Below are 27,877 nucleotides of genomic sequence, written 5' to 3'. Positions count from 1 at the left end.
CAGCATGCCTGAGCCCTGCTGTGCTGAGGCCCCCTTTAGCCTGCGGCCCTGGGGTGCAGCCACTAAAGCTCCTGCGTTAATCCGGCCCTGCTTCAGGGAAATATCTCCATTGGTATAGCGATAAAATGCATCTATACATCATTATGATAGTAATTTGAGCTCGGTGTAGGACAATAATTTTGTTTCACAGAGGATTTTGAGATTTCAAAATTTGGTTCTGTTATGATTTGGAACAGAAACCATACATTTCAAAATTCCTCATGAAATGAAATTACCTTTCTCTGCCCAGCATTACTGAGAGCCCTGGTTATGGGACATTCCTCCTGGCAGGCTGCTGGGGATGCTGGAAGGCCTGGAAGCTCTGACTCTTAGGATATATTTACTCTGGAGCTGGAGTCTACCCAAGCTGGAGCTGGGGTGTAATTTCCAGCTTGGGTAGACATACCTATGCTAGTTTTGATGAAGTTAGAGTACTAAAAATAGCAATATAGCCACAGCTCCACATGTGGCAGAATGGACTCATCGTCCCTATCTGAAACCCTAGGTCAGTGGTGGGCAACCTCCAGCCTGCGGGCTGCACGCAGCGTGTCAGGGTAATCCACTGGCAGGCCGCGAGACAGTGTTTACACTGATCGTCCGCAGCTCCCAGTGGCTGCAGTTCACCGTTCCTGGCCAATGGGAAGCTGCGGGAAGCAATGCAGGCCACAGGGACACGCTGGCTGCCACTTCCCGCAGCTCCCATTGGCCGGGAATGGCGAACCGCAGCCACTGGGAGCTGCGGGCAGCCTTGTCTGTGGACAGTCAATGTAAACCCTGTCTCGCAGCCTGCCAGCGGATTACCCTGACAGGCCGCAGGTTGCCCACCACTGTCCACTACTCAGGGCGCCTAGCTTATCTCCCTGCCTGTTCAGCCGCAGTCACAGTGCGATTTTTAGCATGCTAGCTCAATTCAAGCTAGCACAGATATGTGTACCCAACCTGGAAATCATACCTCCAGGTCCAGTGTAGACATACAGGCAGCCCACAGGCAACCTGCCCAAGAGCTGGGGAGCCTGGGCTGCTGAGGCTGGGAGCTTGGTGACCCGGGTCCCCCCAGGGCTTCCTGGCTTTTGGCTCCCCATCAGCTAGTCAGGCTGCCACAAGCAAGCTGAGCAGGCAAGATGGCAAGAAAACAGGCAGGGTTTGAAACCTGCCTGACTTCTGGGGGAATTTTGTTGAAACTGATGTGGTCCTGCAGAACATTCTGATTTCAGCATATCAGCAAATTCTGATTAAAAAAAATTTCAGTGGGTTTTCTGCCCAACTCTAATAATTATAGACCAGGGGTGGACGAACTCTTTTAATCTGGCCCTTGAGCTCCCGCTGGGGAGCGGGGGTCTGGTGCTTGCCCTGCTCTGGTGCTCCAGTGCTCCAGCTGGGGAGCAGGGTCAGGGGCCGTGCCACGTGGCTCCTGGAAGCAGTGGCATGGCCCCCCTCCAGCTCCTACGCGTAGGGGCAGCCAGGGTCCTCCGCTCTGCACGCTGCCCCTGCCCCAACCGCCACCCCTGCAGCTCCCATTGGCCGGAAACTACAGCCAATGGGAGCTGCAGGAGCAGTGCCTACGGATGGGGCAGTGTGCAGAACCACCGGGCCGCGCCTCTGCATAGGAGCTGGAGAGGTGATGTGCCGGTACTTTCGGGAGCCACTTAGGGAAAACGCTGCCTGGAGCTGGCACCCCATAGCCTCTCCCTGTGCCCCAACCCCCTGCCCCAGCCCTGATCCCCCTTCCACCCTCCAAACCCCTCAATCCCAGCCCAGAGCACCCTCCTTCACTCCAAACCCCTCATCCCCAGCCCCATCCCAGAGCCCGCACCCCCAGCCAGAGCCCTCACTCCCCCACACTTCCCCCACTCCCCCGTCCCAGGCTGGAGCCCCTCCTGCACCCTGAACTCCTCATTTCTGGCCCCACCCTAGAGCCTGCATTCCCAACCAGAGCCCTCACCCCAACCCCAATTTTGTGAGCATTCATGGCCTGCCATACAATTTCTATTCCCAGATGTGGCCCTCAGGCCAAAAAGTTTGCTCACTCGTTATAGACCATTACTCAGCATTGGGAGCTTTCCCTGTTCATTTTGAAATATATTTTATAAATAAAGAAACATATTTGATAATATAGTACAAAAATGTCTTTTTGAAATTGCAATTCTAATGGAAAAACTGAAATCTGATTTTTTCACAAATATATTAAAACAAATTACTTCCAGTTTTTTGATTGATTTATAGGTGCCATTTTGTGTACTTCAATGAGTTCCTTAGCTCTTAATAGAACAATCATTTTTAAAATATTGAGTAAAACATATCAAATACATTGCATTTGTAATTGAATATGAATATCCTGTTATGACATAATTTGTCTTATTTTTTGTTTAGGGTGATATGGGATTGCTGGGCCCAAAGGGATCAGTAAGTATGATGAACTACACTGTTATAGAAATTAAAGGTATAATAAATTGCGTGGATCGTTTTCTGGTTTAAGAAATAGAGTACAAATATTTAGCTCTTCAAGAACTGCCATGTAAGCAAATGAGATCCCACACTCATTTTTTGTTTTTAAAATTCTGGATGACTCTAATATACAAACTAACTTTAAACAGGACTTCTCATCTTGCAAATTAAAGCCCGTAAAAGAACATGGTAGTTTTATTTGCATTAGGATACAACTTGTGGCTATATCAGTTTGGAGAGTGAATTGCCTTTTCCTGCTAAAGTTGGATATAAGAGGGGTGCATATAGTGTAGTGATATTATATAAAAGGATTGACAACGTAGTGTCCTGCAGACAGTATATAGCCAGTATATAGTCTTTTATGACTGTCATAAATATGGAGGGAAGGGTAATGTCTTTCTGTATACAGTGCTATAAAATCTCTCCTGACCAGAGGTGAAGTTTGTGCCTTGGGAAAGTTTTTAACCTAAGCTGGTAAAAATAAGCTTAGGGGGTCTTTCATGCAGGTCCCCACATCTGTACCCTAGAGTTCAGAGTGGGGAAGGAACCCTGACATGGTGGCAGAGCGGTGGGATCATTCTTTAACAAAAGGATTTTTCTGTAGGCTGAGAACAGCTATCAGAGGCAAAGGTATCAGGTTACAGCTCAGCGAACTGGGAATTCACAAGCACGTTTTTTTTTTCTTTCTAACTCTCAGGTATAGCTAGGTTAAATACAGAGAGGCTAGGATGACAGAAAGCAATGTCCAACAGAAACTGGAATTAGCCAGATTAGAAGCTGAGGAAAGACAGAAGGAACGTGAAAGATGGGTAGAACTCAGACAGATGGAGATTGATGCCCAAGAGGCTGCCCACAAGAAAGCTGTGGAGGCAAAAGAAAAATGAAGGAGAGGGAAAAAGAGAGGAAGCATGCACTGGAGAAAGAGAAGGCAAGGGCTCAGCAGAATATACCGAATAACCCTAACAATCCTTCCCCAACAATCCACAAATGGGAGCGACTATGTCCACAGTATGATGAATCCAGTGATATTGCTGAATATCTTCTCACCTTTGAGAGACTGTGCACACTCCATAAAATTCCTGACACTCACAAGATGACCACATTGGTCGCAAAATTCACTGGAAGAACTCTGGACATATTCAACAAGATGCCTATTGATGAGGCTTCTGACTATGATAAATTCAAGGATTTGGTTTTAAAACAATTTCAAGTTACCCCTGAAACTTACAGAGTAAAATTTTGAACCCTTAAGAAAGGGCCTGGACTAAGTAATGTGGATTATGTAAACCAGATGAAGGATCTGTTTGATAAATGGCTCAAAAGACGGGATGTAACAAGCTTTGGAGGAATGCGGGATTTGATGATACAGGAGCAATTCCTGAATATGTCCAAGGATGATATAAAACAGGTGTTTATGGGATAAGAAAATGGACTCAGCAGAAAATCTTGCTTCTTATGCTGATCAATACGAGCAGTCCCATACCGCCAGAGAGGTGGGGCAAACCGGAACAAAATGGGTGGAGGGAGGAACAACCCTAGTTGCAGTTTGAGCAGATACCAGAAGGGACACCCTCAGACCACACCTACTACTGGGGGCAGCCCAAGGCCCCAACTACAGCCCAAGGAACACTCCAGACACCTTATCATTGCACCACACAATTCTCCAGCAACCCACCTCGCCCCAGTGACCAGTCAGCTGGGTGATGTTTTAAATGTAAGAAGCCGGGACATGTAAAGGCCAACTGCCCCAAAACCCCAACAGATTACAGTTCATTGCACCGGAATCACACCAGAGGTCCTCAGGCCCAGATACCCTCAAAGCAGAGGGAAACTGTGAGTGTGGGCGGGAAGAAGGTTACAGCGTGGAGGGATACCGGAGCACAAGTATCGGCTATCCACCAATCCTTGGTGGACCCCAAATTCATCGACCCAGAGGTCCAAGTGACGATTCAACCCTTCAAGTCAAACTCTTTTGACTTACTTACAGCCAAGTTGCCTGTCCAGTACAAGGACTGGTCAGGAACGTGGACTTTTGCAGTCTATGATAATTATCCCATACTCATGCTGCTGGGGGAAAACTTGGCCAGTCATGTGAAGAGGGTGGGAATGCAAGGCTAAGCAAGCTGTCACACCTAGCTCTGTTCTGGAGACTTCTACCAGGGCCCAGTCAGAGGTGATGGAACCAGACCCCATGCCAACGTCTGCAACAGCAGTAGTGGATCCAGTCCCAGAGACCCAGACAGAGCCAGTCCCAGAAGTGGAACTGGCAGAACAACCAACACCAGAACCATTGCCAGCACTGAATCCAGTGCTTGCAACCCCCCACCAGAGGGCAGCAGCAGATAACACTACCCAAGAGACTCAGCTGGAGCCTGGACCCCAACATAGTGCAGCAGCGGAGAGCGGTTTACAGTCAATGGAAACAGCCCCATCACCTACATCGCTTCAAGAGGGACTAAGCCCAGGTCCAGAATCCAATGAGGAACTGATGTCTCAAGCATCAAGGGAACAGTTCCAGACTGAACAGGAAGCAGATGAAAGCCTCCAGAGAGCTTGGATGGTGGCATGGAGCAACCCACCGCCTCTCAGTTCTTCTAATCGATCCAGGTTTGTTGTAGAAAGAGGACTTTTATACAAGGAAACTCTTTCTGGTGGACACTAGGAAGACTGGCATCCTCAGAGACAGTTGGTAGTTCCAACTAAGTACCGGGTAAAACTCTTGAGCTTAGCCCATGATCATCCTAGTGGCCATGCTGGGGTGAACAGAACCAAAGACCATTTGGGAAAGTCGTTCCACTGGGAGGGAACAGGCAAGGATGTTTCTACCTATGTCTGGTCTTGTGAGGTGTGCCAAAGAGTGGGAAAACCTCAAGACCAGGTCAAAGCCCCTCTCCAGCCACTCTCCATCATTGAGGTTCCATTTCAGTGAGTAGCTGTGGATATTCTGGGTCCTTTTCCAAAGAAGACCCCCAGAGGAAAGCAGTACATACTGACTTTCATGGATTTTGCCACCCAATGGCTGGAAGCAGTAGCTCTGAGCAACACCAGGGCTAAAAGTGCGTGCCAGGCAGTAACAGACATTTTTGCCAGGGTAGGTTGGCCCTCCGACATCCTTACAGATGCAGGAACTAATTTCCTGGCAGGAACTATGGAAAGCCTTTGGGAAGCTCATGGGGTAAATCACTTGGTTGCCACCCCTTACCATCCTCAAACAAATGGCCTGGTGGAGAAGTTTAATGGAACCTTGTGGGCCATGATACGTAAATTCGTAAATGAGCAGTCCAATGATTGGGACCTAGTGTTGCAGCAGTTGTGCTTTGCCTACAGAGCTGAACCCGATCCCAATTTAGGGTTTTCACCATTTGAACTTGTATATGGCCGTGTGGTTAAGGGGCCATTATAGTTGGTGAAGTAGCAATGGAATGGGTTTACACCTTCTCCAGGAACTAACATTCTGGACTTTGTAATCAACCTACAAAACACCCTCCGAACCTCTTTCGCCCTTGCTAGAGAAAACCTAAAAGAGGCTTAGGAAGAGCAAAAAGCCTGGTATGATAAACATGCCAGAGAGCGTTCCTTCAAGATAGGGAACCAGGTCATGGTCTTAAAGGCGCTCTAGACCCATAAAATAGAAGCGTTGTGGGAAGGGCCATTTACCGTCCAAGAGCACCTGGGAGCTGTTAATTATTTCATAGCATTCCCCACCTCCAACCGAAAGCCTAAGGTGTACCATATTAATTCTCTAAAGCCCTTTTATTCCAGAGAATTAAAGGTTTGTCAGTTTACAGCCCAGGGAGGAGATGATGCTGAGTGGCCTGAAGGTGTCTACTACGAAGGGAAAAGTGCTGGTGGCGTGGAAGAGGTGAACCTCTCCATGACCCTTGAGCATGTGCAGCGACAACAGATCAAGGAGCTGTGCACTAGCTACGCGCCAACGTTCTCAACCACCCCAGGACTGACTGAACGGGCATACCACTCCATTGACACAGGTAATGCTCACCCAATTAAAGTCCAACCTTATCGGATGTCTCCTCAAGCTAAAACTGCTATAGAACGGGAGGTCCAGGATATGCTACAGATGGGTGTAATCTGCCCCTCTGGCAGTGCATGGGCATCTCCAGTGGTTTTAGTTCCCAAACCAGATGAGGAGATACGTTTTTGCGTGGACTACCATAAGCTAAATGCTGTAACTCGCCCAGACAACTATCCAATGCCACGCACAGATGAACTATTGGAGAAACTAGGACAGACCCAGTTCATCTCTACTTTGGACTTCACCAAGGGGTACTGGCAGGTACCACTAGATGACTCCACCAAGGAAAGGTCAGCCTTCATCACACATGTTGGGCTGTATGAATTTAATGTGCTCCCTTTTGGGCTGTGGAATGCACTCGCCACCTTCCAAAAACTTGTAGATGGTCTCCTAGAAGGATTGGGAGAATATGCAGTCGCCTATCTTGACGATGTGGTCATATTTTTGGGCAGAACACCTGGAACATCTACAAAAAGTCTTCGAGCACATAAAAGAGGCAAGACTAACTGTTAAGGCTAAGAAGTGTCAAATAGACCTAAACAGAGTGACTTACCTTGGACACCAGGTGGATCAAGGAACTATCAATCCCATACAGGCCAAAGTGGCTGCTGTCCAAAAGTGGCCTGTCCCAAAGTCAAAGAAACAGGTCCAATCCTTCTTAGGCTTGGCTGAATATTACAGGTGATTTGTACCGCAATACAGCCAAATCGCCACCCCACTGACAGACTGAATCAAAAAGAAACAGCCAAATGCAGTGCACTGGACTGAAGGCCTGTAAACAGCTTAAAGCGACACTCATGTCTGACCCTGTGCTCAGAGCCCCAGACTTTGACAAACTGTTCCTAGTAACCACACATGTGTCCGAGCGTGGTGTGGGAGCAGCTTTAATGCTGGAAGGACCAGATCAAGAATTCCATCCTGTTGTGTTTCTCAGCAAAAAACTGTCTGAGAGGGAAAGCCACTGGTCAATCAGCGAAAAGGAATGCTACGCCATTGTGTACGCGCTGGAAAAGCTACGCCCATAGTTTGGGGATGGCGTTTCCACCTGCAAACTGACCATGCTGCGCTGAAGTGGCTTCACACCGTCAAGGACAATAACAAAAAACTTCTTTGATGGAGTTTAGCTCTCCAAGATTTTGATTTTGAAATATAACACATCTCAGGAGCTTCTAACAAAGTGGCTGATGCACTCTCCCGTGAAAGTTTCCCAGAATCAGCAGGTTAAAATCGTCCTTGAAATGTGAGAAATATTGTTAGTTTTTATATAGTCAGTAGTATATCTAAAGGTGTATATGTCTTATTAACTCTGTTTTCTCCTAGAGCTCCAGGAAGAAATCACAGCCAGTGTGGAACCGGTTGTCCGACACTATCTGTGATTTGGGGGGCATGTCATAAATATAAAGGGAAGGGTAACCACCTTTCTGTATACAGTGCTATAAAATCCCTCCTGACCAGAGGCAAAGTTTGTGCCTTGGGAAAGTTTTTAACCTAAGCTGGTAAAAATAAGCTTGGGGGGGGTCTTTCATGTGGGTTCCCACATCTGTACCCTAGAGTTCAGAGTGGAGAAGGAAGCTTGACAATGACAGTTCTGGCTAAAGGGTTATAATGTCTTTGAAAACAAAATTATTTCTGGTACCAATCCCACGTACTACCTTATCCTGAAACTAAAGATAGTGGGCTGATGGGGAAGCCTAGGAGAAGCACATTATGTACCACAGAGGAAAAAGAATAGGAGATTTCATCTTGATCCTTTTGGATCATTGAAGGTTGGAAGTATTATTCTAGCTGTGGGATTGGTCTGTGACAATAACTGTTTTTACCTTGAGAAACGGAGGACGATGCTATAAAGAAAAACTCTGCCAGCATCCTCAATGGAAGGTGGAATCATGGGTCTGAAAAAGCCTTCTAGCAAGCACTAGAATTTGTGCACTACTAATCAGGAGCTTTAGTGGAATAAATGAAACATGGGGTCGTCTAAGGACTGCTGCCTAAAAATCACACTCTGTTCCCTTACTGTGGCCCTAGACCAGGGTGGACAAACTTTTTGGCCCAAGGGCCACATCTGAGTATGGAAATTGTATGGCGGGCCATGAATGTTCACAAAATTGGGGGTTCAGTGTGGGAGGGGGGGAAGGGCTCTGGCTGGGGGTGTGGGCTCTGGGGTTGGGCCAGAAATGAGGTGTTCAGGGCGCAGGAGGGGGCTCTGGGCTGGGACAGGGGGTTGAGGTGTGGGGGGGTGAGGTCTCCAAGGGGGCTGGGGATGAGGAGTTGGGGGGTGCAGGAGGGTTCTCCGGGCTGGGACCAAGGGGTTTGGAGGGTGGGAGAGTGCTCAAGACTGGGGCAGGGGATTGGGGTCTGGGTGGGAGGAAGGGGTGCAGGCTCTGGGCAGCACTTACCTCAAGCAGCTCCTGGAAGCAGTGGCATGTCTTCCTCTGGCTCCTACACGGAGGTGTGGCCAGGCTGCTCTGCACATTGCCCCATCTGCAGGCGCTGCCCTTGCAGTTCCCAGTGGCCATGGTTCCTGGCCAACGGGAGCTGCGGGGCCGCACTTGAGCCATAGGCAGCATGCGGAACCCCCTGGCTACCCCTATGCGTAGGAGTGGGAGGGGGGACATGCTGCTGCTTCTGGGAGTTGGGAGGAGCCATGGCACGCGCGGAGCAGGGGACAAGCCCCGACCCCGCTCCCCGGCTGGTGCGCCGGAGCAGGGCAAGCCCCGGCCAGACCCTGCTCCCCAGCAGGAACTTGAGGAATGGATTAAAACATCTAACGGGCCAGATGCGGCCCCCGAGCTATTGTTTGCCAACCCCTGCCCTAGACTGAGCATCTCTGTGAGTGGTACCCCAATGGAGAGATAAACTTGGCAATTGGTCACATATGGGGCAATGCAGAGCTTTCAGGATGAAGAGAAGGTTGGTCTGCTCTTTTTGTAATAAACATGTTAAAGCCTACTTGCTGGATTTCCTTTGTGCAAGTCCAGAAGCCTTTAAGATAGCGCCACCTTGTGGGTTTAACAGAGATCACATATGGGTAATTTACCACCTTTGTGGGCATCCCCTTGAGTTGGGAAGTTCTTTGTTTTTGATAGATTTGTGGATGCCTAAAGTGCTTGGGTATTTATTGTTATTGTAGTAACACTCAGAGGCCCCAGTCAGGTCAGGTTCCCATTCTGCTGAGTGCTGCACAAACACGAGTGAGAAACAGTCCCTGACCTGAAGAGTTTATAGCCTAAGGCCTGCACTCCACTAGAAAGTGTTTGCCCATATTCCATACAGCAGTATAGATATAATGGCAACCCTCCCTCCCCCACGCACGCCGGGGGAGACACAGCTTAGACTGGCGAATGCGTGTTTGTGCTGGCATAGCTTATTCCAGTTCCCCAGACTAAAGACTTTTTTTGCTGGTGCGTCTACACTAAGCCCTGCTATGTCGGGTAGGGGGTGTGATTTTTTTTTCATACTCCACACCAACATAGCTATGTCGGTAAAACTTTAAAGTGTAGACCAGGCCTAAGGCCCCTGCAACGTGTGTGCAAGGCAGAGCTCTGTGCCCAGGCTGAACCCAAATGAGGTAAACAAACGAACAAAAACCCCTGATCTCAAACTCCTCTGCCTTATCTCCTTGGCCCTCCATGTAGGCTCAAGGGGCTGACTGTGTACAGCAAATTTTAGAATCAGGGTCTGAGGCCCTGATCCTGCAAACATTTACACACATGCTTAACTCTGAGCATAGGAGCAGTCCCATTGATTCATGTGCATTCAGTTTAGCAAACGTGTGAGACTGGAGCCTGCATAGTCATATTTACTTCACTACAAAAAAATCCGTCAAAACTTTTCCCCAGTTCCATACTGTCATAGAATATCACATTTATGCAGAATTTCATATTAATTAATAGCACATACTTATGCTGTTGCAGTTGCCAGGCGATGGGTTTGTAGGGATTGGCAGCTGGAAGGCAGTCAGGACTTTTGTCATTAGAGGAGTATTAGGCATTTGGAAAAGAGTGGGAGGTCAGACAGGGTGGGGAAGTCAGTGGTCTTGTTACTAGGGGTAGCTTCTGGGGCCCCTCTTCCAGTGGGATTGCGCATGGTATGAAGTAGGACAGAACTTGGCCTGAAATTTGAATATACTTTTAAAAGTTGTGTGTCAAAAAAATGTCTTATATGCATACCTAAAATGGATGCTGATTAATCTGTGTCAGGGGAATGGTTTATTATTCACTACTAAATTCAGGAATACAGAACTCTTCACGTAAGGCTATATGTCCCATGATGGTTATGTCACCGCTGACTCCAGTGACCTATTTAAAAAGACATAAGGCAACTCTTCTGGTCCCATCCCTGCCACTCTGCAAACATCGATTGATCTAGGCTCATATATGGTTCTCTGAGACACAGAGGGTAAATCTACACTGCAAGAAACAATGCATGGCATGGCTGCGGCTGGCCTAGGTCAGCTGACCTGGGCTCATGGGGCTCTGGCCTCAGGGATAAAAATGGCAGTTTAAATCTTTGGGCTTGGGCTGGAGGCCAGGCTGAGACCCCACACATGGAAAGGTTGTGTTGGAAAGTGGCTGCTGGGGCAGCTAGAGTTAGGTAGCTGCTGGTGGGTGCTTAGAAGTAGTTAGCTGGGGCAATATGATGGGGGAGGCTGTTGTAGCTGCAGGAGGATGTAGGAGCCAGTGTTGGGTCTCTCACCTTGTCCTTGTGCTGCCACTACCTCCTCTTCTCACTGCTCCTTTCTGGTTGTGCTCAGCAGAGGGAGCAACAAGCCAGGAAGCACTTGGCTCCTGACCAGCAGACACCACAGCAGCTCCATGTGATCAGAAGACAAAATTTCAGGCAAATGCCTACTGCCTTCCTGCAGCTCAGGTAGCTGAGATGGAAGAATGCAAGAATGCAAGACCCTTGACAGACTTGCAAACCAGACTTTGTTATTAAACATATGCAGTTTTTACTTTGGCTGCAAAGATCGGGGTTGCAAGATCCTTGCACCTTTTCGTTCAGTGCGTACAAAGAGCTGTGGCCATTAACACCGACTGCTTAATTTCGCAAAAAGAAAAGGAGGACTTGTGGCACCTTAGAGACTAACCAATTTATTTGAGCATAAGCTTTCACCCTTATGCTCAAATACATGAAGTGAGCTGTAGCTCACGAAAGCTTATGCTCAAATAAATTGGTTAGTCTCTAAGGTGCCCAAAGTCCTCCTTTTCTTTTTGCAAATACAGACTAACACGGCTGCTATTCTGAAACCTGCTTAATTTCTGTTTCTTTGAAAAGCTAAATGATTGCAGAAAAGCTTCTTCCTTATGGTCATGAGGCTGCCGCTTAAATTTACTTTGATTACCTTTCTTCAGCGTATCTAATATTTATATTTATATAATACAAAATGGGATGCTTCCATCTTCCTTAGTTTATGGCCTTTTTGGTTCTTAGGCTACTTTTAAGTGTTTAATATTATAGGATTTGTGCAATTAATAAAAAATTAGTTCTGCTTCAGGGACTCTGATTGTTAAAGTAATATAGCATTGTGGTGGTGACTACCTGGGCCTGTCAAGTGGCAGTAAAGGGCTTGTTTTACAAGCATCTCTTTCCAATCAGTTTATGGGCTGCATTGTCAGGGGAAATAATTGCTCCCCCAGATGAAGATGCTGAGGTCCTCAGAACACCGTGTGTGCTTGCTTCAGTGGCTCTGCTCTGGCACAAAGAGAACAAATTCTTGGATGACTGAACTCTCCCCTCCTAAAAAGCACATTACTTGTCTTTCTGTGCAGTGTGACTAGTCTGGGGACCTTTTATCCTTACATGTGGGTCTCACAGGACCCGACTACAGTAGCCTGTACTCACCAAGCTGAGCTTGGCCACCACAGAAAGGGCAACGCCAGCACAATGGTACTTTCCCCTTCCTTTCTTGACACTGCAGCGGCTCCTCCTTGGGAGTCCATGGGGTAAGAAGGGATGAGAGCTCTCTGTGGGATTTTTCTTCCTACGGAGGAATGTGGTGTGAGTTACTGCAGAGAAAGTCTGCAGTAAGTTACAATGCTTACCTCCTTTCTGCTGTTCTAAGGACAGATGCAGGTGAAGGGATCCTATTGGAGGAAGACATTGGGGAAAACAAGTGATAATGTGGAGGCCTAATGTCTCCATGCACAAGCCCCTTGGCTCTGAAGATCCACCCCTGATCTGTGAAGGAAGAATTATATAAGAGTTTAAACACAAGAGGTAAAATTCTAATCCTATTGGGGTCAAAAGGAGTTTTGCCATTGACTTCAGTGGGGCCAGGATTTCACCCACAGAGTTTCAACTTCCCTATGCAGGTTCACCCTGCACAGAGGAGCATCAAGATCTTAAAATAATGTGGGCTGATATGTGTAATAGAAAGTTTGATAATCCACTAGCCAACCCTTCATTTTATTCTGGATTTTAGTGCATCCCTTCCCTCGTGCTATTCCCTTTGTAACAGAAAGGATATTTTTCTTTAACAAAAGCAAAGAGTCAAACAATAGCCAATGGAATTTGACAGAGGTGGTCATCATCTTTCATAGTAAGCAATGTGAAAGCGTACGCACTGCACATGGCGTATCTGTTACTACAGAAACATAGTGTATGGCTTGTATTGCAAAAATGAGATCATACAAAGTCACTGTCTCTCATTTGTAGGTTGGTAACCCTGGTGAGCCTGGCCTTCGCGGACCTGAAGGAGGTCGTGGACTGCCTGGCATAGAAGGGCTACGAGGCTCACCTGGACCTCGCGGTTTGCAAGGTGAACAAGGTGCTCCAGGTCTGCCTGGCAGCCAGGGTCCAGCAGTAAGTGCTATTTTTATATTACACAGATTTTTCTGTCTCTCAAACACCACATACAACAAGATATGTAGTTATAACAGAGATGTGTTTGCTGCTGGCGGGTTGGAGACCTGCGCATGAAGCCCAGGTGACTTCAGACACCCCACACAATCTGAAATACATTTTTCCTTTGTAGGTGGTAGATCTACTGAAAAGAATCTGGGGGCGATAATGGATCACAAATTGAATATGAGTCAACAGTGTGATGCAGTTATGAGAAAGGCTAATATCATTCTGGGGTGTGTTAGCAGGAGGGTCATATGTAAGACATGGGAGGTAATTGTCCCAATCTACTTGGTACTGCTGAAGCATCAGGTGAAGTACTATGTCCAATTCTGGGTATCACATTTAAGAGAGATGTGGACAAACTGAAGAGAATCCAAAAGACAACAACAAAAACTATAAGATTTAGAAAACCTGGCCTGTGAAGAAAGGTTAAAACAAACTGGGCATGTTTAGTTTTGAGAAAAGAGGACGGGGGGGAGGGGTAATCTGATAAGTCTTCAAATATGTTAAAGGCTGTAATAAAGAGGACTGTGATCAATTGTTCTCCATGTCCATTGAAGGTAGGGCAAGAAGTAATGGGCTTAATCTGAGCTAGGGAGATTTAGGTTAGATATTAGGAAAACTTTCTAACTCTAAGGAAGTTAATTTCTGGAACAGGCTTCGAAGCGAGATAGTGGAATTCCCATCATTGGAGGTTTTAGAATTGGACAGACACTTGTCGGGGATGGTCTAGGTTTATCTGATCCTGCCCCACTGCAGGGGATGGACTTGTCTTCTCAAGGTCCCTTCCAGCCCCATATTACTATGATTCATGTGACACTTGGCTACAGTGTAGTAATCCCACATATCTGAACAGCTGGAACTTATGTACTCAGTCTGCAGCCTGACTTTTCCTATTCATGTTCTCACGCTGCATGCCTTCCTGTGGTATGTGTGTGTATCAAGATCACAAAAGTGGTTCATACACTGATACTCCCATTGACTTCAGTGGCACTAGTCACAGGTGTAAGGCTGAAGGACTGGAACTTCTATCATTAGCCAGCCAGAGTCTTAATTGCATCATTCTCATTTTATAAATAACTACTGTATATTAACTGCTATTAAATATTTTTTATCCCAGGGTAGAGAGCCAACAGATCAGCACATTAAACAGGTCTGCATGAGAGTCATGCAAGGTAAATAATTGCAATGTTTAATCTTTCTTATGCATTTAAAGCAGGGGTGTCAAACACCAGTCTGCTGGTTGGATACAGCCTCCTTGATGTATTAGTATGATCCATTTGACATATTCAGATTCTGCAGAATCTAAGCTTTGATTTTTTTTTTTAACCTCCTGGTTGCAAAGATAATCTTCCAGTATGAAGCAAGTTTAATCCAGAGTCCACAGAGAACCTAGAACAATCACTCCTGTTTCATTTATTTTAAGGGGGTGTTCCATCAAAAGCCTGATGATGGCATTTTAAATGTGACCATTAACTATTTGATTGCTGATCATTTTATCAGAAAGAATAAGGGAGGAGTGGGAGTAAAGCACATAGAAAGGCAGGAACTGGGAATTGCTGCAAGGAAGAAAATGCAAAGGGAAAAAAAGAGGTGACACAAAGGAGAGGGATAGAGAAGGGGAAGGAAGAGAAATAAAGACCAGAAATAGTAGTGGTCCTAAAGTTGAGTATATTTTCCCACTAAGAGATATTCACAGTGACAAAAGCTATTGAGCAAAGTGTAAACAACTGTGACAACATATAATTATTACACAAAGGCCATCCTATGCCCTTGATCTTTATGCAAACTCTGTACTGTCTTCAGAGCTCAGCTGTGGACTAAGTGTGCTTCAAAAGCTGTAATGTTTATTAAAAATGGAATTTGTCCCCATATACAGAATGAGTTTGATCTCCCTGGGGTAAAGGAAGTAGAATTTGGATGAGTTCAGCACACTCTTTCTTGGATTGAATGCTTTCCAATGAAGATAACCAATAAAAGAAACATTTCCCTCACTTACACCTTGTGCAATACCATTAATGGATGCAGGGACTGTGAAAATTTAAATGGAGAAAAATAGAAAAAAATCCCACATTAAAATAACCAGTGATATTATCCATCAAAGTTATAAAGAAAATAAAAATCAAATTCTGCCAAACCTGTTTATATGTCAGGAATTTGCATCTCTATTTATTAAATTGGAGAGTGGATTAAATTATGGTTTGAAAAAAACGTCATGGTAGGCCAGATGCTGCAGTCTAACAGATACCCTCAGTGCGGGACCCAAATGTCAAGGTGGGGAGGAAAGGCAGCTTTTAAGCCACCTTTACATTAACCTGATTCTGGGGCTGGCTAGACGCTGGTCCCGCTCCCAGTGTAAGAGCAGCCTCAGAGCTGCTCTGACTTGCTCCCAGATGCCCACAGCCCCATGGAACTTTTCCATCAGCCAAGGTTAGCCAGAGCAGAGCAGTGCTTCATACACTCTTCCTTTCCCCAGATAAGCCATCCCCCCACCCCAGTCCATAGAAGAGGGGAAGAGAGGTGGCTTAGAGCTACTATGCTGGCTTTACATGTCCTGCGGATCCCACTTACACAATGGAAATCCCCAGGCAGCTATTTAAGCAGCCAGATCTTAGGAGAGGATCCAGCTCTGTATCCACAATGGATATTGATTAGTAAAAATTTTAAAACAAGAGCTGGAGAACAGCCTCTCATGGGAACCCTCTCCCCCCAGGAGAAATCACTGTCATGATCCCCTCACAGACTTCTTCCACTATGGTCCCATTGGGGGAGGGGTTACTATCTCTGCCCTCCCCTGTGGAGCAAAAAGAAAAGGAGTACTTGCGGCATCTTAGAGACTAACCAATCTATTTGAGCATAAGCTTTCGTGAGCTACAGCTCACTTCATCGGATGCATACTGTGGAAAATACAGAAGATGTTTGTTTTTATACACACAAATCATGAAAAAATGGGTGTTTATCACTACAGGCACAGATCCCTGTAGAGTCTTGTAGCCAACTGCATAGACCATCTGCCATGGCTGCCCCAAAGCCTGTATTATCCTTTTTTGCAGACTCTCCTTACATCTGGGAGGGGACAATGTTTATCCCCTCATACCAGCTCCTGCCTAGGCCCCAGCCTTCCCTATCGAGGTTTCAGGACCCCCAGAGTGTCCTCTGCAGGTGGGAGCAACTGTGCCAAGGGGTTGTCTGGGCCTTCCTACTTTAGCATTTAGGAGCTGCTCTCCGTAATTACCTCGTGTGCCATGTCTTGACTTAGCGTTATATGTAGGCTGATCTATTTCTTCCTTATTTGGGTATTCTTTCTTTTTGAGGCCAGATCCTAACATTAACTATAGTAAATTGAAATCCACCCACTCTTTAAAGAGACACTCATTTTCTATTTTACTAATTTTACATATAGACATTTTACAATGTGTATAATTTATTTAGATCATTTTAGATTCTCACAGCCACAAAATGTTTTGAATGTGAGGTTCAAAAGGCACAAGTCACTACTTTCTAGGGTACATACATAGTAAGCAGCTTGCTACGGACAGCACTGGCTCACGGAAGCCTCCTGGGTCATGGCTTATGGAAATGCCCTGTAGAAACATTGTATGACGTCATGCCTCACCCTTCTCTAATACCTTCCATTGTACAGTATTTGCTGTATATCAGCTATCCTTTTTCCTTAGTGACAATCAAATACAAAATGCTCTTTACACACTTGGGAAAGCCACTTATTGCTCAGCTAACTTAGGGTCTGTCTCTTAATTTCTCCCTTCCTGTTTCTTTCTTACAGAACAGCTTGCTCAGCTAGCAGCCAGCCTTAGGAGGCCTGAATCAGGTGTTACAGGTCTTCCAGGTCGACCTGGACCTCCAGGTGCTCCCGGATCTCCTGGCGAAAATGGCTTTCCAGGACAGATTGGACCCCGTGGTTTGCCAGGTCTTAAAGGTCCTCCTGGTGAGATTGGTTTTAAAGGTCCAAAAGGTAAGAGAAGCTGTAATAGGCTTTTTAATTTGTCGAGCATAAATGCCTCCTGCTTTTTGGTAAGGTCACTTACTTATTATATGGAATCAAATCACACTGAAGTGATGCTGACATTACAAGGAACTAAATTAATCAACACAGAGTATGGCCTCATGAGTTGTCCGGGTCATAAAGCTTTGAGCACTTTGAAGTAAACAATAAGGAAAGAAAAAATTAGAGACTTAAATTCAGACACTTTGCAGGCAGAGAAAGGAGGTTACAGCATTAATCCTAAAATCAAAATGCTAAGCCAGGGGTGGCCAACCTGAGCCCGAGAAGGACCCAGAATTTACCAATGTACATTGCCAAAGAGCCACAGTAATATGTCAGCAGCCCCCCATTCGCTCCCCACACTTCAACCTGCAGCGCCTCCTGCCACTGGCAGCCCCACCAATCAGTGCCTCCCACCCCCTCCCCACACCTCCTGCAATCAGCTGTTATGGGGTGCTCAGGAGGCTCTGGTGGGGAGGGGGGAAGATCGAGGGCATGGCAGAGCAGGGGGTTGAGCACTCCCTAGCACATTGGAAAGTTAGCATGTATAACTCCAGCCCCGGAGTCAGCGCCTATGCAAGGAGCCATATATTAACTCATGAAGAGCTGCATGCGGCTCTGGAACCACAAGTTGGCCACCCCTGTACTAAGCCTTGAGTTCTAGTGTCTCTGGGTACGTCTAGACTGCAAAAAAGCCTTCTGTGGCAGCAAGTCTCTGAGCCTAGGTCTACGGAGTCTGGCTCATGGGACTCAAGATATGGCACTAAAAATAGCAGTGAATATGTTCTCACTTGGGCTTGAGCTCAGGTTCTGAGACCCACCCTCCTCGCTACATTTCAGAGCCCGACTGGAAACATCTCATTGCTATTTTTAGTGCCGTAGCATGAGCCCCAGGCTGTATACCCAGCCTCTGAGATTTGCTGCTGCTGGTGGTATTTTGCAGCATAGACATACTCTGAGGCATAGAAAGATAAAGGGCTGAGAGACTAAGGGTCAAATTTTTAAAGGTATTTAGGGGCCTAGTGGATTTTCAAAAGCATTGAGGCACCTAACACCCAGATGCTTAGGTAGTTTTGAAAATCCCACTAGGCCCCTAAATACCTTTAAATCTCTGGCCCTAAATGACTTGCCTAAAATCACGTAAGCCTCAGTTCAGCAAAGCATTTGGTCTTAAATCCAACCCTAGTCATCCAGTCACTTAAGCAATGTACTTTAAATTAATCACATGCTTAACTGCTGTGCTGATTAGGGATGGACTTCTGAATTGGGGCCATCATGAATAAATGGCAGGGTCCTGCCTCCTAGTTAATTCCAAGAACCCTCCTCACACCCATTTACTGTATCTCTTCCCCCCCTCAGGGTGTGTCCACACTAGTGGTAGCTAATACATGGTAAAATCCTAGGGTGGACAAAGCAGCTTGGCATTTCACACGTTATCAAGTTGAGATAAACAGTAGGAAGGAGAACTCGCAGGAAAATACATCTTTTTTTTTTTCCTAGTGAAGACAAAGCCTCACAGTCTTCTCTCTTTTATTTACCTAGTCATGTTACATCTGCTTCGTTTTTACCATGCCTCCAGTATGTTCATCCTGCAGCTCACACAGATGGTGCTCTTTGTCTGCTGATACTCCCTCTGAATGTAAAACCAGCCATGTTTCATCAACAAACATCACTTATTCATTAAACTTTACAGTAGTATCAGCCTATCGTTCTAAATCCATCAGATCTCTTAGCTTATGTCAAGGTTCCTCCCCCACTCTGAACTCTAGGGTACAGATGTGGGGACCTGCATGAAAAACCTCCTAAGCTTATCTTTACCAGCTTAGGTCAAAACTTCCCCAAGGTACAAAATATTCCACCCGTTGTCCTTGGATTGGCTGCTACCACCACCAAACTAATACTGGTTACTGGGGAAGAGCTGTTTGGATGCGTCTTTCCCCCCAAAATACTTCCCAAAACCTTGCACCCCACTTCCTGGACAAGGTTTGGTAAAAAGCCTCACCAATTTGCCTAGGTGACTACAGACCCAGACCCTTGGATCTTAAGAACAATGAACAATCCTCCCAACACTTGCACCCCCCCTTTCCTGGGAAATGTTGGATAAAAAGCCTCACCAATTTGCATAGGTGACCACAGACCCAAACCCTTGGATCTGAGAACAATGAAAAAGCATTCAGTTTTCTTACAAGAAGACTTTTAATAAAATAGAAGTAAATAGAAATAAAGAAATCCCCCCTGTAAAATCAGGATGGTAGATATCTTACAGGGTAATTAGATTCAAAAACATAGAGAACTCCTGTAGGCAAAACCTTAAGTTACAAAAAAGACACACAGACAGAAATAGTTATTCTATTCAGCACAATTCTTTTCTCAGCCATTTAAAGAAATCATAATCTAACACATACCTAGCTAGATTACTTACTAAAAGTTCTAAGACTCCATTCCTGGTCTATCCCCGGCAGAAAACCAGCATATAGACAGACACACAGACCCTTTGTTTCTCTCTCTCCTCCCAGCTTTTGAAAGTATCTTGTCTCCTCATTGGTCATTTTGGTCAGGTGCCAGCGAGGTTACCTTTAGCTTCTTAACCCTTTACAGGTGAGAGGAGCTTTCCCCTGGCCAGGAGGGATTTCAAAGGGGTTTACCCTTCCCTTTATATTTATGACAGCTTACAACCGATGGACAAATCTTCCTTATTGTTTTGCAATAATAATCAAATAAATTCTACATTCAGCACCATTGCACTGTACATTGCAAAACCTATTGATCCTTTGAAAAGGTGAAATCTGTGTTAAGGAATTGGCTTACCCAATGTATTACATATCTTTATTTAATCTAAATTAATAATTTGTTGTTCTTGACAGGGGGTTTTGCCTTCAGAGGATGGTTGGGGGAAATTTTCTGCAAAACTGGAGTACTCATTTCTATTTCCAGCCAGCAGTTTTTTTTTTTCCCTTCTCATTCTTGAATAAGGGCAGGAACAGTGTCCTTTTAAAAATTCTGTTCCCTTGCAAAACCCTCCGGGCAACAGGATTGGAGTGTTAGTTGTTGTCAAAAGCAAAATCATATAAAACGCTGATGAGAGGTACAGTATACAAGGAAAACACAAACTTTAATTACAGTGGTGCTAGAGAGCTGCAGCTACATTAATGTAGGAATTGCGCAAGGAATTATTTTCAGGAAATTCTATGGCCTGTGTTATGTAGGAGGTCAGACAAGATGATCACAGTGGTCCCTTCTGGCCTAGGAATCTATGAATATATAATATAGTCTCACCCACATTTTCTTCTTACAAAGCAGAAAAAAAAAAAAAGAGGCACAAAGGTTCACATGCTGAACACTCTTACCTGTCCAAAAATGTAATGATAAAATACAAGAAAGAAAATACAAGAAAGAAAAGTTTAAGCACAAACAATAAATGAAAAACAGCAACTAGAAAAAGCAACTTCCCATAACACCATGCTTCCATGTTACCCTCTAAATACATCAGTGATAGTATATGTCCTATCCCATGCAAGAGTTTTTGTAGCAGAGTGTTTTTTAGGCTGTTAAAACAGCCATCACTTGAAATGGTGTACATTTGTCAGTAATTGAAACCTTACAGAAAGGTTTCTTTGCACGTAATGGTCAGGTAATATTTCCCCACTCCTGAATGCAAGAGAACTAGGGTAGGAAAGTGAGATAAGTGCAGGGAAAGCTGCTGCAGAGGCTCCAGTGAAACCTAAACAACTGGAATTGCAGGAGCATTTTGATGTTGTTTGTTTAGGGGAGCTATCTGAGACATTTCTACTTTGGCACCTAGATACGAAGGTGATCAGTGCCTTAGAAACACAGATAAATACTAGGTGCTTCTGATCTTGCTAGTTTGGCTTTGGAAGATGGAAAGAGTTTTTAACTGCTGTCAAGGAAAAAACAATTCTGCAGAAGAATTACATGCTGCTGTTGATCTGAACTAAATACACAGTATGGCTCTGAACGTGATAATCCCTGCCTTCTAGCACTATTTTATTAATAAATGCCAAAAGAGTACATGGTGTTCTGCAGCAGGCAGACTGTGCCAAACAAATAACAGGTCCCTGCTCTGAGAATCAGTGTTACCATCTGAATGCACAGTGGTGACCGAAAGGTTATAGAAACAAACAAAGATGCGGTTCTGAATGCAGGGGGAAAAGTGAGGACGGGGAAGGTATAGTTGAGAGCTATTTGCAGAGAGGTGAACCCATGGGATTGGAAGAGGTCACCCAGAGAAAAGAAATGAGGTCCAAGCAGGGTCACCAAGTATTATGGAGCCATAGAAGAGCACGCTAAAAGAATAGTCAGAAAGGCAAGAGCACAATGCAATGGAAATCTGCAAGGAGAGTGTGTGAGGAGTGATCAGCTATGTCAAGGGTTAAGAAGATTGGGTCTGAAGGAGGAGGTCTTTAGTGAGAGCAACTTTGGTGGAATGAAGGAAGCCACAAAGGGAAATTCAGTAGAAAGCCACATTTAAGCAGGTCAGAAAGAAAACTGGAAGAAAATTATCAGAGGGTGCAGCTGAAAATGATACACTCAGGAGTTTAGTGCAAAGAGCAGAGGCGTGTGTCTATAACTGGAAGTAAACACTATTCCAAAATTTGCAGTCGTTAGGAGTACTAAAATATATATAGGTGACATGACATCGAGGCTCCCTGCTGCTGTAATTACCAGGACAGGGTTAATCTCCAAGTGGCCTGGGCAGCTGCAATCTTCTCTGAAATTTAGAGATAGCAGCTTCCTCCTGTAGCACACATTCACCATCCTCAGTGCATCCTCAAACGTGTGCTATCTCAACAGCATCAGCTCAAGTGACTTCCCAAGAAGTTTCTGCTTTGTCCTTTCGAACTAAGTGATAATTGGCTATTCAGTCAAACTCACCATACGGGCTGTAGGGAGTTAGGACCATGAAAAGAAAAGAAACCACTGTAGTTTTTATTCTAAACTTTCTCAAACATTATTAGATTTATACTTCAAGGGCTAAACTACTAACTTTCTACCAGCTGCAGAATGCCAAGGGACTGCATAGGTCTCTTCAAAAGAGGATGAAAGAATCTACAAAGACTCTATATGGGGTGGACAGTATTTAATCCAGATGGCCAAAGTAGCAAAGATTTTAAAAGCTCCCAATCAAAGGTGAAAATAATCATAAATTCTTACCGGTACGGGGGCTGGCTCTGGCTCCCAGAAAGGGTGGAACTGGAGGGGTCAGCATCCCCTAGCCAGCCCATCTGCACTGCCTGGCCCCTGCCACCCGGGGCTCCAGTGGCAATTTAAAAGGACCCGGGCTCTGGCTGTTGCTGCAGGAGTGGCAGCGGTGGCTGGGAGCCCTGGGCCCTTTTAAATTGCCACCCCAGGGCAGCTGCCCTTTTGCCCTTCCACCCCTCACTTGACGGCTGTGCTTTAACGTTGTTGCCCCTTCCTGCCCCCCATTGGTGGCAGAGACCCTACCGGCAGGGCCACCGATGGAAGGAGGGGGAAGGGACAGCAACATTAAAGCGCTGCCATGGCAGCAATTTAATGTGGGCTACTTACGGGCCGGTACTGGCTTCTTACTGGTGCGCCGTAGCAGCCCACCCCTGCTCCCACTGTTTTTTAAGGGAATTCTCCCTCTTCTTTGTTCAAAGCAGTGTATGAAACAGATTTTGAAGGAAGGCTGTGACTCTACTAAAGGAAAATCTAATTGAGCTTCTTTCTTTTCTACAGTATCTAATCCTAATGTCTACTGCACCATGACTGTACTTTTGATGTCAAGAGAAGAAACTCCTCCTTTTCTAAATCCCTTATTCTTTCAGGTGCCTAACACCCAGTCTGGATGTCAGAGAACATTCTAATAAGAATGGGCTTCTTTTTCTCCTGCCCTAGGATGTGGAGCCATGAGATCCAAAGCAGCCATGCACAAACCAACTCAGGACTCAGCACCTGAGAACAATTGTACTTTGTAGCCCAGCTCATGTAACCTAATAAGGCCCCTACACCAGCTACTTCAGCCTTTCCCCCAGAATTACTTGTCTGTTTTGTCCTTCATGTTTTGGTTTTGACTAGAGTCTCTCAAGTTATATTGGGTGGCACTATATGAAACATAGTATAACCCAATTGTCAGCGTAGGGAAAATGTTTTTTTTAATGTGTCTGCCCTTGAGTGTAACCGTTATGGATAGTAATATGCTGAATCCACTTTGAATTTTTACAGGAATATAATTCACTGTTGTTTGCAGTGTTGCTGTAGTCAAGCTGGTCTCAGGATATTAGATGAGTTGGGTGAGGTAATATATTTTATTGGACCAGCAACTCTGGATGAGAGGGACAAGCTTTCGAGCTACACAGACCTGAAGAAGAGCTCTGTGTAGCTTGGAAGCTTTTCTCTTTTACCAGCAGAAGTTGCAAAGAATGTAAGTCAGGCCACCACTCAGACATGCTTGCGCTGCACCTCACCAAGTGAGTCCTCTGCAAAACTCCCCTTCTCAAAGAGTCAGTTGTCCTGATAGTTAAACGCCTTGAGGTAGAAAAAACTGCTTTGCACAGACTGTGAATAACATTTCACTAATTTACCTCAGGTGAAGCTGGTGAAAAGGGGGAGAGAGGATTTCCAGGCAGAGGACCCAAAGGCTTACCTGGAACAACAGGTCTTCCAGGTAAATATTCAAGGGTGTATGGAGGTGATAAGAGGAATATATAAGGGGGGAAGGTGGGGAGGAACTGACATTATTATTTTGAAAAAATTCAAGTGTAGGCATTTGTTAAGGAATCAGCTGTATGTCTGTATTTTTATATTGTATAGAAACAGTTACACTGTTATGAACAAGAATTATCATCATAGTAAGAGAAATGGGCCTGGGCCTTATCCTGTTACCATTGAAGTCAATGACAAAACTCCCATTGGTTTCAAAGGCATCAGGATTGGGACCAGTGTGTGTAAATCAAAAAATGTTAGATATGCAATTCCCATAATGACAATCACAAAAAATGAAAGAATCCTACCCATCAGCAACAGTGGAGTCCTCAAAGCCTCCGTTTACAATTCTGGGCCTTCAAATTACAATTCTTCTTTACTTTTGTGGTCATTAATTGCCATGTTGTGTCACAGAATTCCAGAACCCAGATTTATGCTCATAAATGTAACACAACTTCCCTCTAGTGGTTAAATGAAGAAGTACATTCATTTTCAATATAAGGAGTTCTGACTCCCACACATTTCTGAGTGCAGTAACTCCTCACTTAAAGTCGTCCCGGTTAACGTTGTTTCGTTGTTATGTTGCTGATCAATTAGGGAACATGCTCATTTAAAGTTGTGCAACGCTCCCTTATAACATTGTTTGGCAGCTGTCTGCTTTGTCCACTGCTTGCAGGAAGAGCAGCCCATTGGAGCTAGCTGGTGGGGGCTTGGAACCAGGGTGGGCTGGCAGCCCCTCATCAGCTCCCCTAAGTTCCCTGTGTGGCAGCCGCCCAGCAGTCTATTAATTGCCTGCACTTCGGCTGTCCCTGCCATGTGCTGCTCCTGCCCTCTGCCTTGGAGCTGCCCCCCAAGCCTCCTGCTTGCTGGGGGGGAGGGGGCGGGAGAGAAGATGGGGGCTAATGTCTGGGTGTCCCCCTCCCCCTTGCTCCTGCACCCCACTTACCCCATCTCCACAGGGCAAGTGGGGGACACAACAGGGCTCAGGACAGAGGGAGCTTGCTGGCAGAAGCTGCTGTCTCAAATGGTGATCTACTTAAAAAGGCAGTGTACTCAGAGTGGGGTCAGCAATGCACATCTCTCTCGCACACACACGGTGTGAGTCTCTGTCTCTCTCTGCCACGCTGTCTCCCCTCCCCCCTTTGTGCTGCCTTGTAGAGTGTGAGGCTACATTAACAACAATGTGTTAACCCTTGAGGGCTCAGCTGCTCTAGTTCATCATTTAGCAGCAAGGCATTCCCTGGGAAATATCCCACCCTCGTCCACCCTCTGACTTCACCACCTCAATCAGGCTTCACAATCATCATTGCTGTGTACAGTATTAAATTGTTTGTTTAAAACTTATACTCTGTGTGTGTATATGTAGTCTTTTGTCTGGTGAAAAAAAATTCCCCGGAACCTAAACCCCCCTATTTACATTAATTCTTATGGGGAAATTGGATTCACTTAACATTATTTCGCTTAAAGTCACATTTTTCAGGACCATAACTACAACGTTAAGCGAGGAGTTACTGTATAGATATGGATAGAAGCTAAAGAATGTCCTTCTCTGTGTAACAAGGATAATAATTTCACTTATTAGCAAACACAGATGTTTTGGATGTCTGAAAACCTCAGTTTATATAATATAAATGTACCACTGGAAGAAACTTACAGAAATTGCTTATTATTTCATCAATCCATTGACAATTTAAGGAGAAATACATAAAAATGCATCTTGCTACTCAACACATCTGCACCCTGTGTACTGGGAGTCACATCTGACTAAAGGACACAATATTTTTGTAGTGCTTTTTATTCCTGTTAGCTGTATTGAGTTAATAGCCTGGATTCTGTCCTTCTTGTGCATAATCAACAGAATTGTTCACTAGGTTCTAATCATTAACACTGCAACGCTGTTGATGGCAGTGGAGCTGGACAGAGGTAACTGTGGGGAGAATTTGTCCTATAGAAACTTTATTGCTTGTAATACGTGAGAACCCAGCCAAGCTCAGGTTGAGTTTGGAGGGATGGCTGATAGAGAAACATCTCTTAATGTGTAAAGGGAACACATTTTATATAGAACTCACAGACAGTAAACATGGAAAGCCATTTTCACAGTCACTTTTAAGAACAAAACCAAACTTTAAATAAAACAATGATCCACATTTTATACCTGCCATGTAGTGCGTCTGTTTACATATATGTCCATTCTTCCAGGTGAACCCGGCAAACCCAGTTATGGAAGGGAAGGCCGTGATGGTGAACGAGGCCCACCAGGAGTGGCTGGTCAGCCTGGGGTACCTGGTCCTCCAGGTCCTGCTGGTCCTTCGGGATATTGTGAGCCATCATCTTGCACAGTGCAAGCTGGACAGAGAGCTGGTAAGAACGTGAAAGGGCCATGAAAGTGCAATGCAAGTGCTGTGAAACTTTAGTATCAGTTTATTCTCTGCACGTACAGCTGACAATAAAAAAAAATGGAGGAAAAACCTACCAAACGAGACGGAGAAACCTAGCATCCAAGGCTTCAATAGGACATACTTTAAACACATTGTTTGTATGTTCTTACAAAAAGGCAACCAAATTTAGAATGATGGTGCTTACAAAACTACACAGGCAAGACCCTTTGGCTCTCTCTTCCCCTTGGAGATAACAAGGCAGTTGTCTTAAACCAATTTATTTTTAAAATAAATAAAGCCCTTTCCCAGTCACTTCTTTCCCCTCTCCCTTTCCCTCCCATGTGATGTACAGTGATGTACCGTGTCTTAGGGCATCAACTAAATAAAAAAGACAGAATGGTTTGTTTATCTCAGTTGTAGCTGTTACTTTTTTTGATACACTTGTAAAATAAATTCCATGGAGCTGAACTGAACTAATCAGATCATCTCAGCTACATTCATTTCACCATGTGTATGTGTTGTACAATGTATACTAAGCCTCTATCTCCAATCACTGTGATTTAAATTGTACAAACATGGCTGCCAGATCCTTCCTGTAAAAACATGCCACACTGACTACTTTGTATGCTGTAAATCTCTGTAAATGTGTGATCACTGGGTTATAATGAATACGTCATGTACAACAACCTTTATACATAATGCCGGTTTTCATTTTTGCCTCCAATTTGTGTTGAGTCCCCACTTTTATATGAAGCCTGCTCCTTCTCAGGTCCTTCTACGTGAAATCAAACTAAGAAGGCAAGAAGCCACTGTGAAGGGAATTTTAATAGCCAGAAATAAATGAGTTTGAGATTATTTATTTTAAAAGTCTAAAGTGACATCTCTGGTTGTACAAAAGGAAGAAATAAATCATATTTCTTAACCCCTTGCATGTTTTTGTATGAATGGTCATATACACGACAATTAAAAGAAATAGTTCAGGTAGAGTCTATCCCATAGAGACATCCCTGTTTCCCTTTTCTATTACAACGCCATTGTTAGAGAAAAATGTGCAATGTGGATATTTTTGTTTCTCTCTAGTGTGTAAATTAAAGTGTGTGTGTTTTGGAATATAGAACTTCTCTAACATTTCCTCTCTTGAGACAGAAATAAAACTGTCCTGATTTAATGCTTTTTTCCCCTGTTGCCATTAGTTTCCAAATAATTTTAAAATCTACACCTGGGTACAAGTGCCACAGATATTAATGTCTTCCAGTTCTTCACTTTTTTTGCTTATGCTTAAAATTCTTCACATTTTTGTGACAGGAAATAAAAATGATTGGGGGGGCGGGAAATCAGTCAACTAAGTTGTAAGGGTTTTGCCCAGAAAATGCAAACAAGATCAGTGTGTGTGGCGGGGAGGAGAGGAGGGGAATCCTGAAATAAAATGTACTTGAAACACTTTCACTT

General features: G+C 44.9%; 1 protein-coding gene across 2 annotated transcripts in view; it reads left to right on the top strand.

Moving 5' to 3' along the window:
• COL9A1 (collagen type IX alpha 1 chain) overlaps window positions 1–27,540 on the top strand; it is a 100,495-nt gene extending 72,955 nt beyond the window's left edge. Inside the window, exons 30-35 of one of the 2 annotated variants that reach the window (XM_084624781.1) lie at window positions 2,410–2,442; window positions 13,175–13,321; window positions 14,484–14,538; window positions 17,148–17,336; window positions 23,935–24,012; window positions 26,250–27,540. In XM_084624781.1, the coding sequence (XP_084480907.1) occupies window positions 2,410–2,442; window positions 13,175–13,321; window positions 14,484–14,538; window positions 17,148–17,336; window positions 23,935–24,012; window positions 26,250–26,434 (687 nt within the window). In that variant the 3' untranslated portion in view covers window positions 26,435–27,540. The remainder of the gene's footprint in view (window positions 1–2,409; window positions 2,443–13,174; window positions 13,322–14,483; window positions 14,539–17,147; window positions 17,337–23,934; window positions 24,013–26,249) is intronic. The other variant, XM_084624782.1, reaches the window with a different exon arrangement.
• The last annotated feature ends 337 nt before the right edge of the window (window positions 27,541–27,877 follow it).

This window comes from Lepidochelys olivacea (genome assembly GCF_965140295.1).
Source record: "Lepidochelys olivacea isolate rLepOli2 genome assembly, chromosome: 3".
NCBI lineage: Eukaryota > Metazoa > Chordata > Testudines > Cheloniidae > Lepidochelys > Lepidochelys olivacea.
Note: the sequence above shows the minus strand (reverse complement) of the source record. Positions and strands in the feature narration are given on the sequence as shown.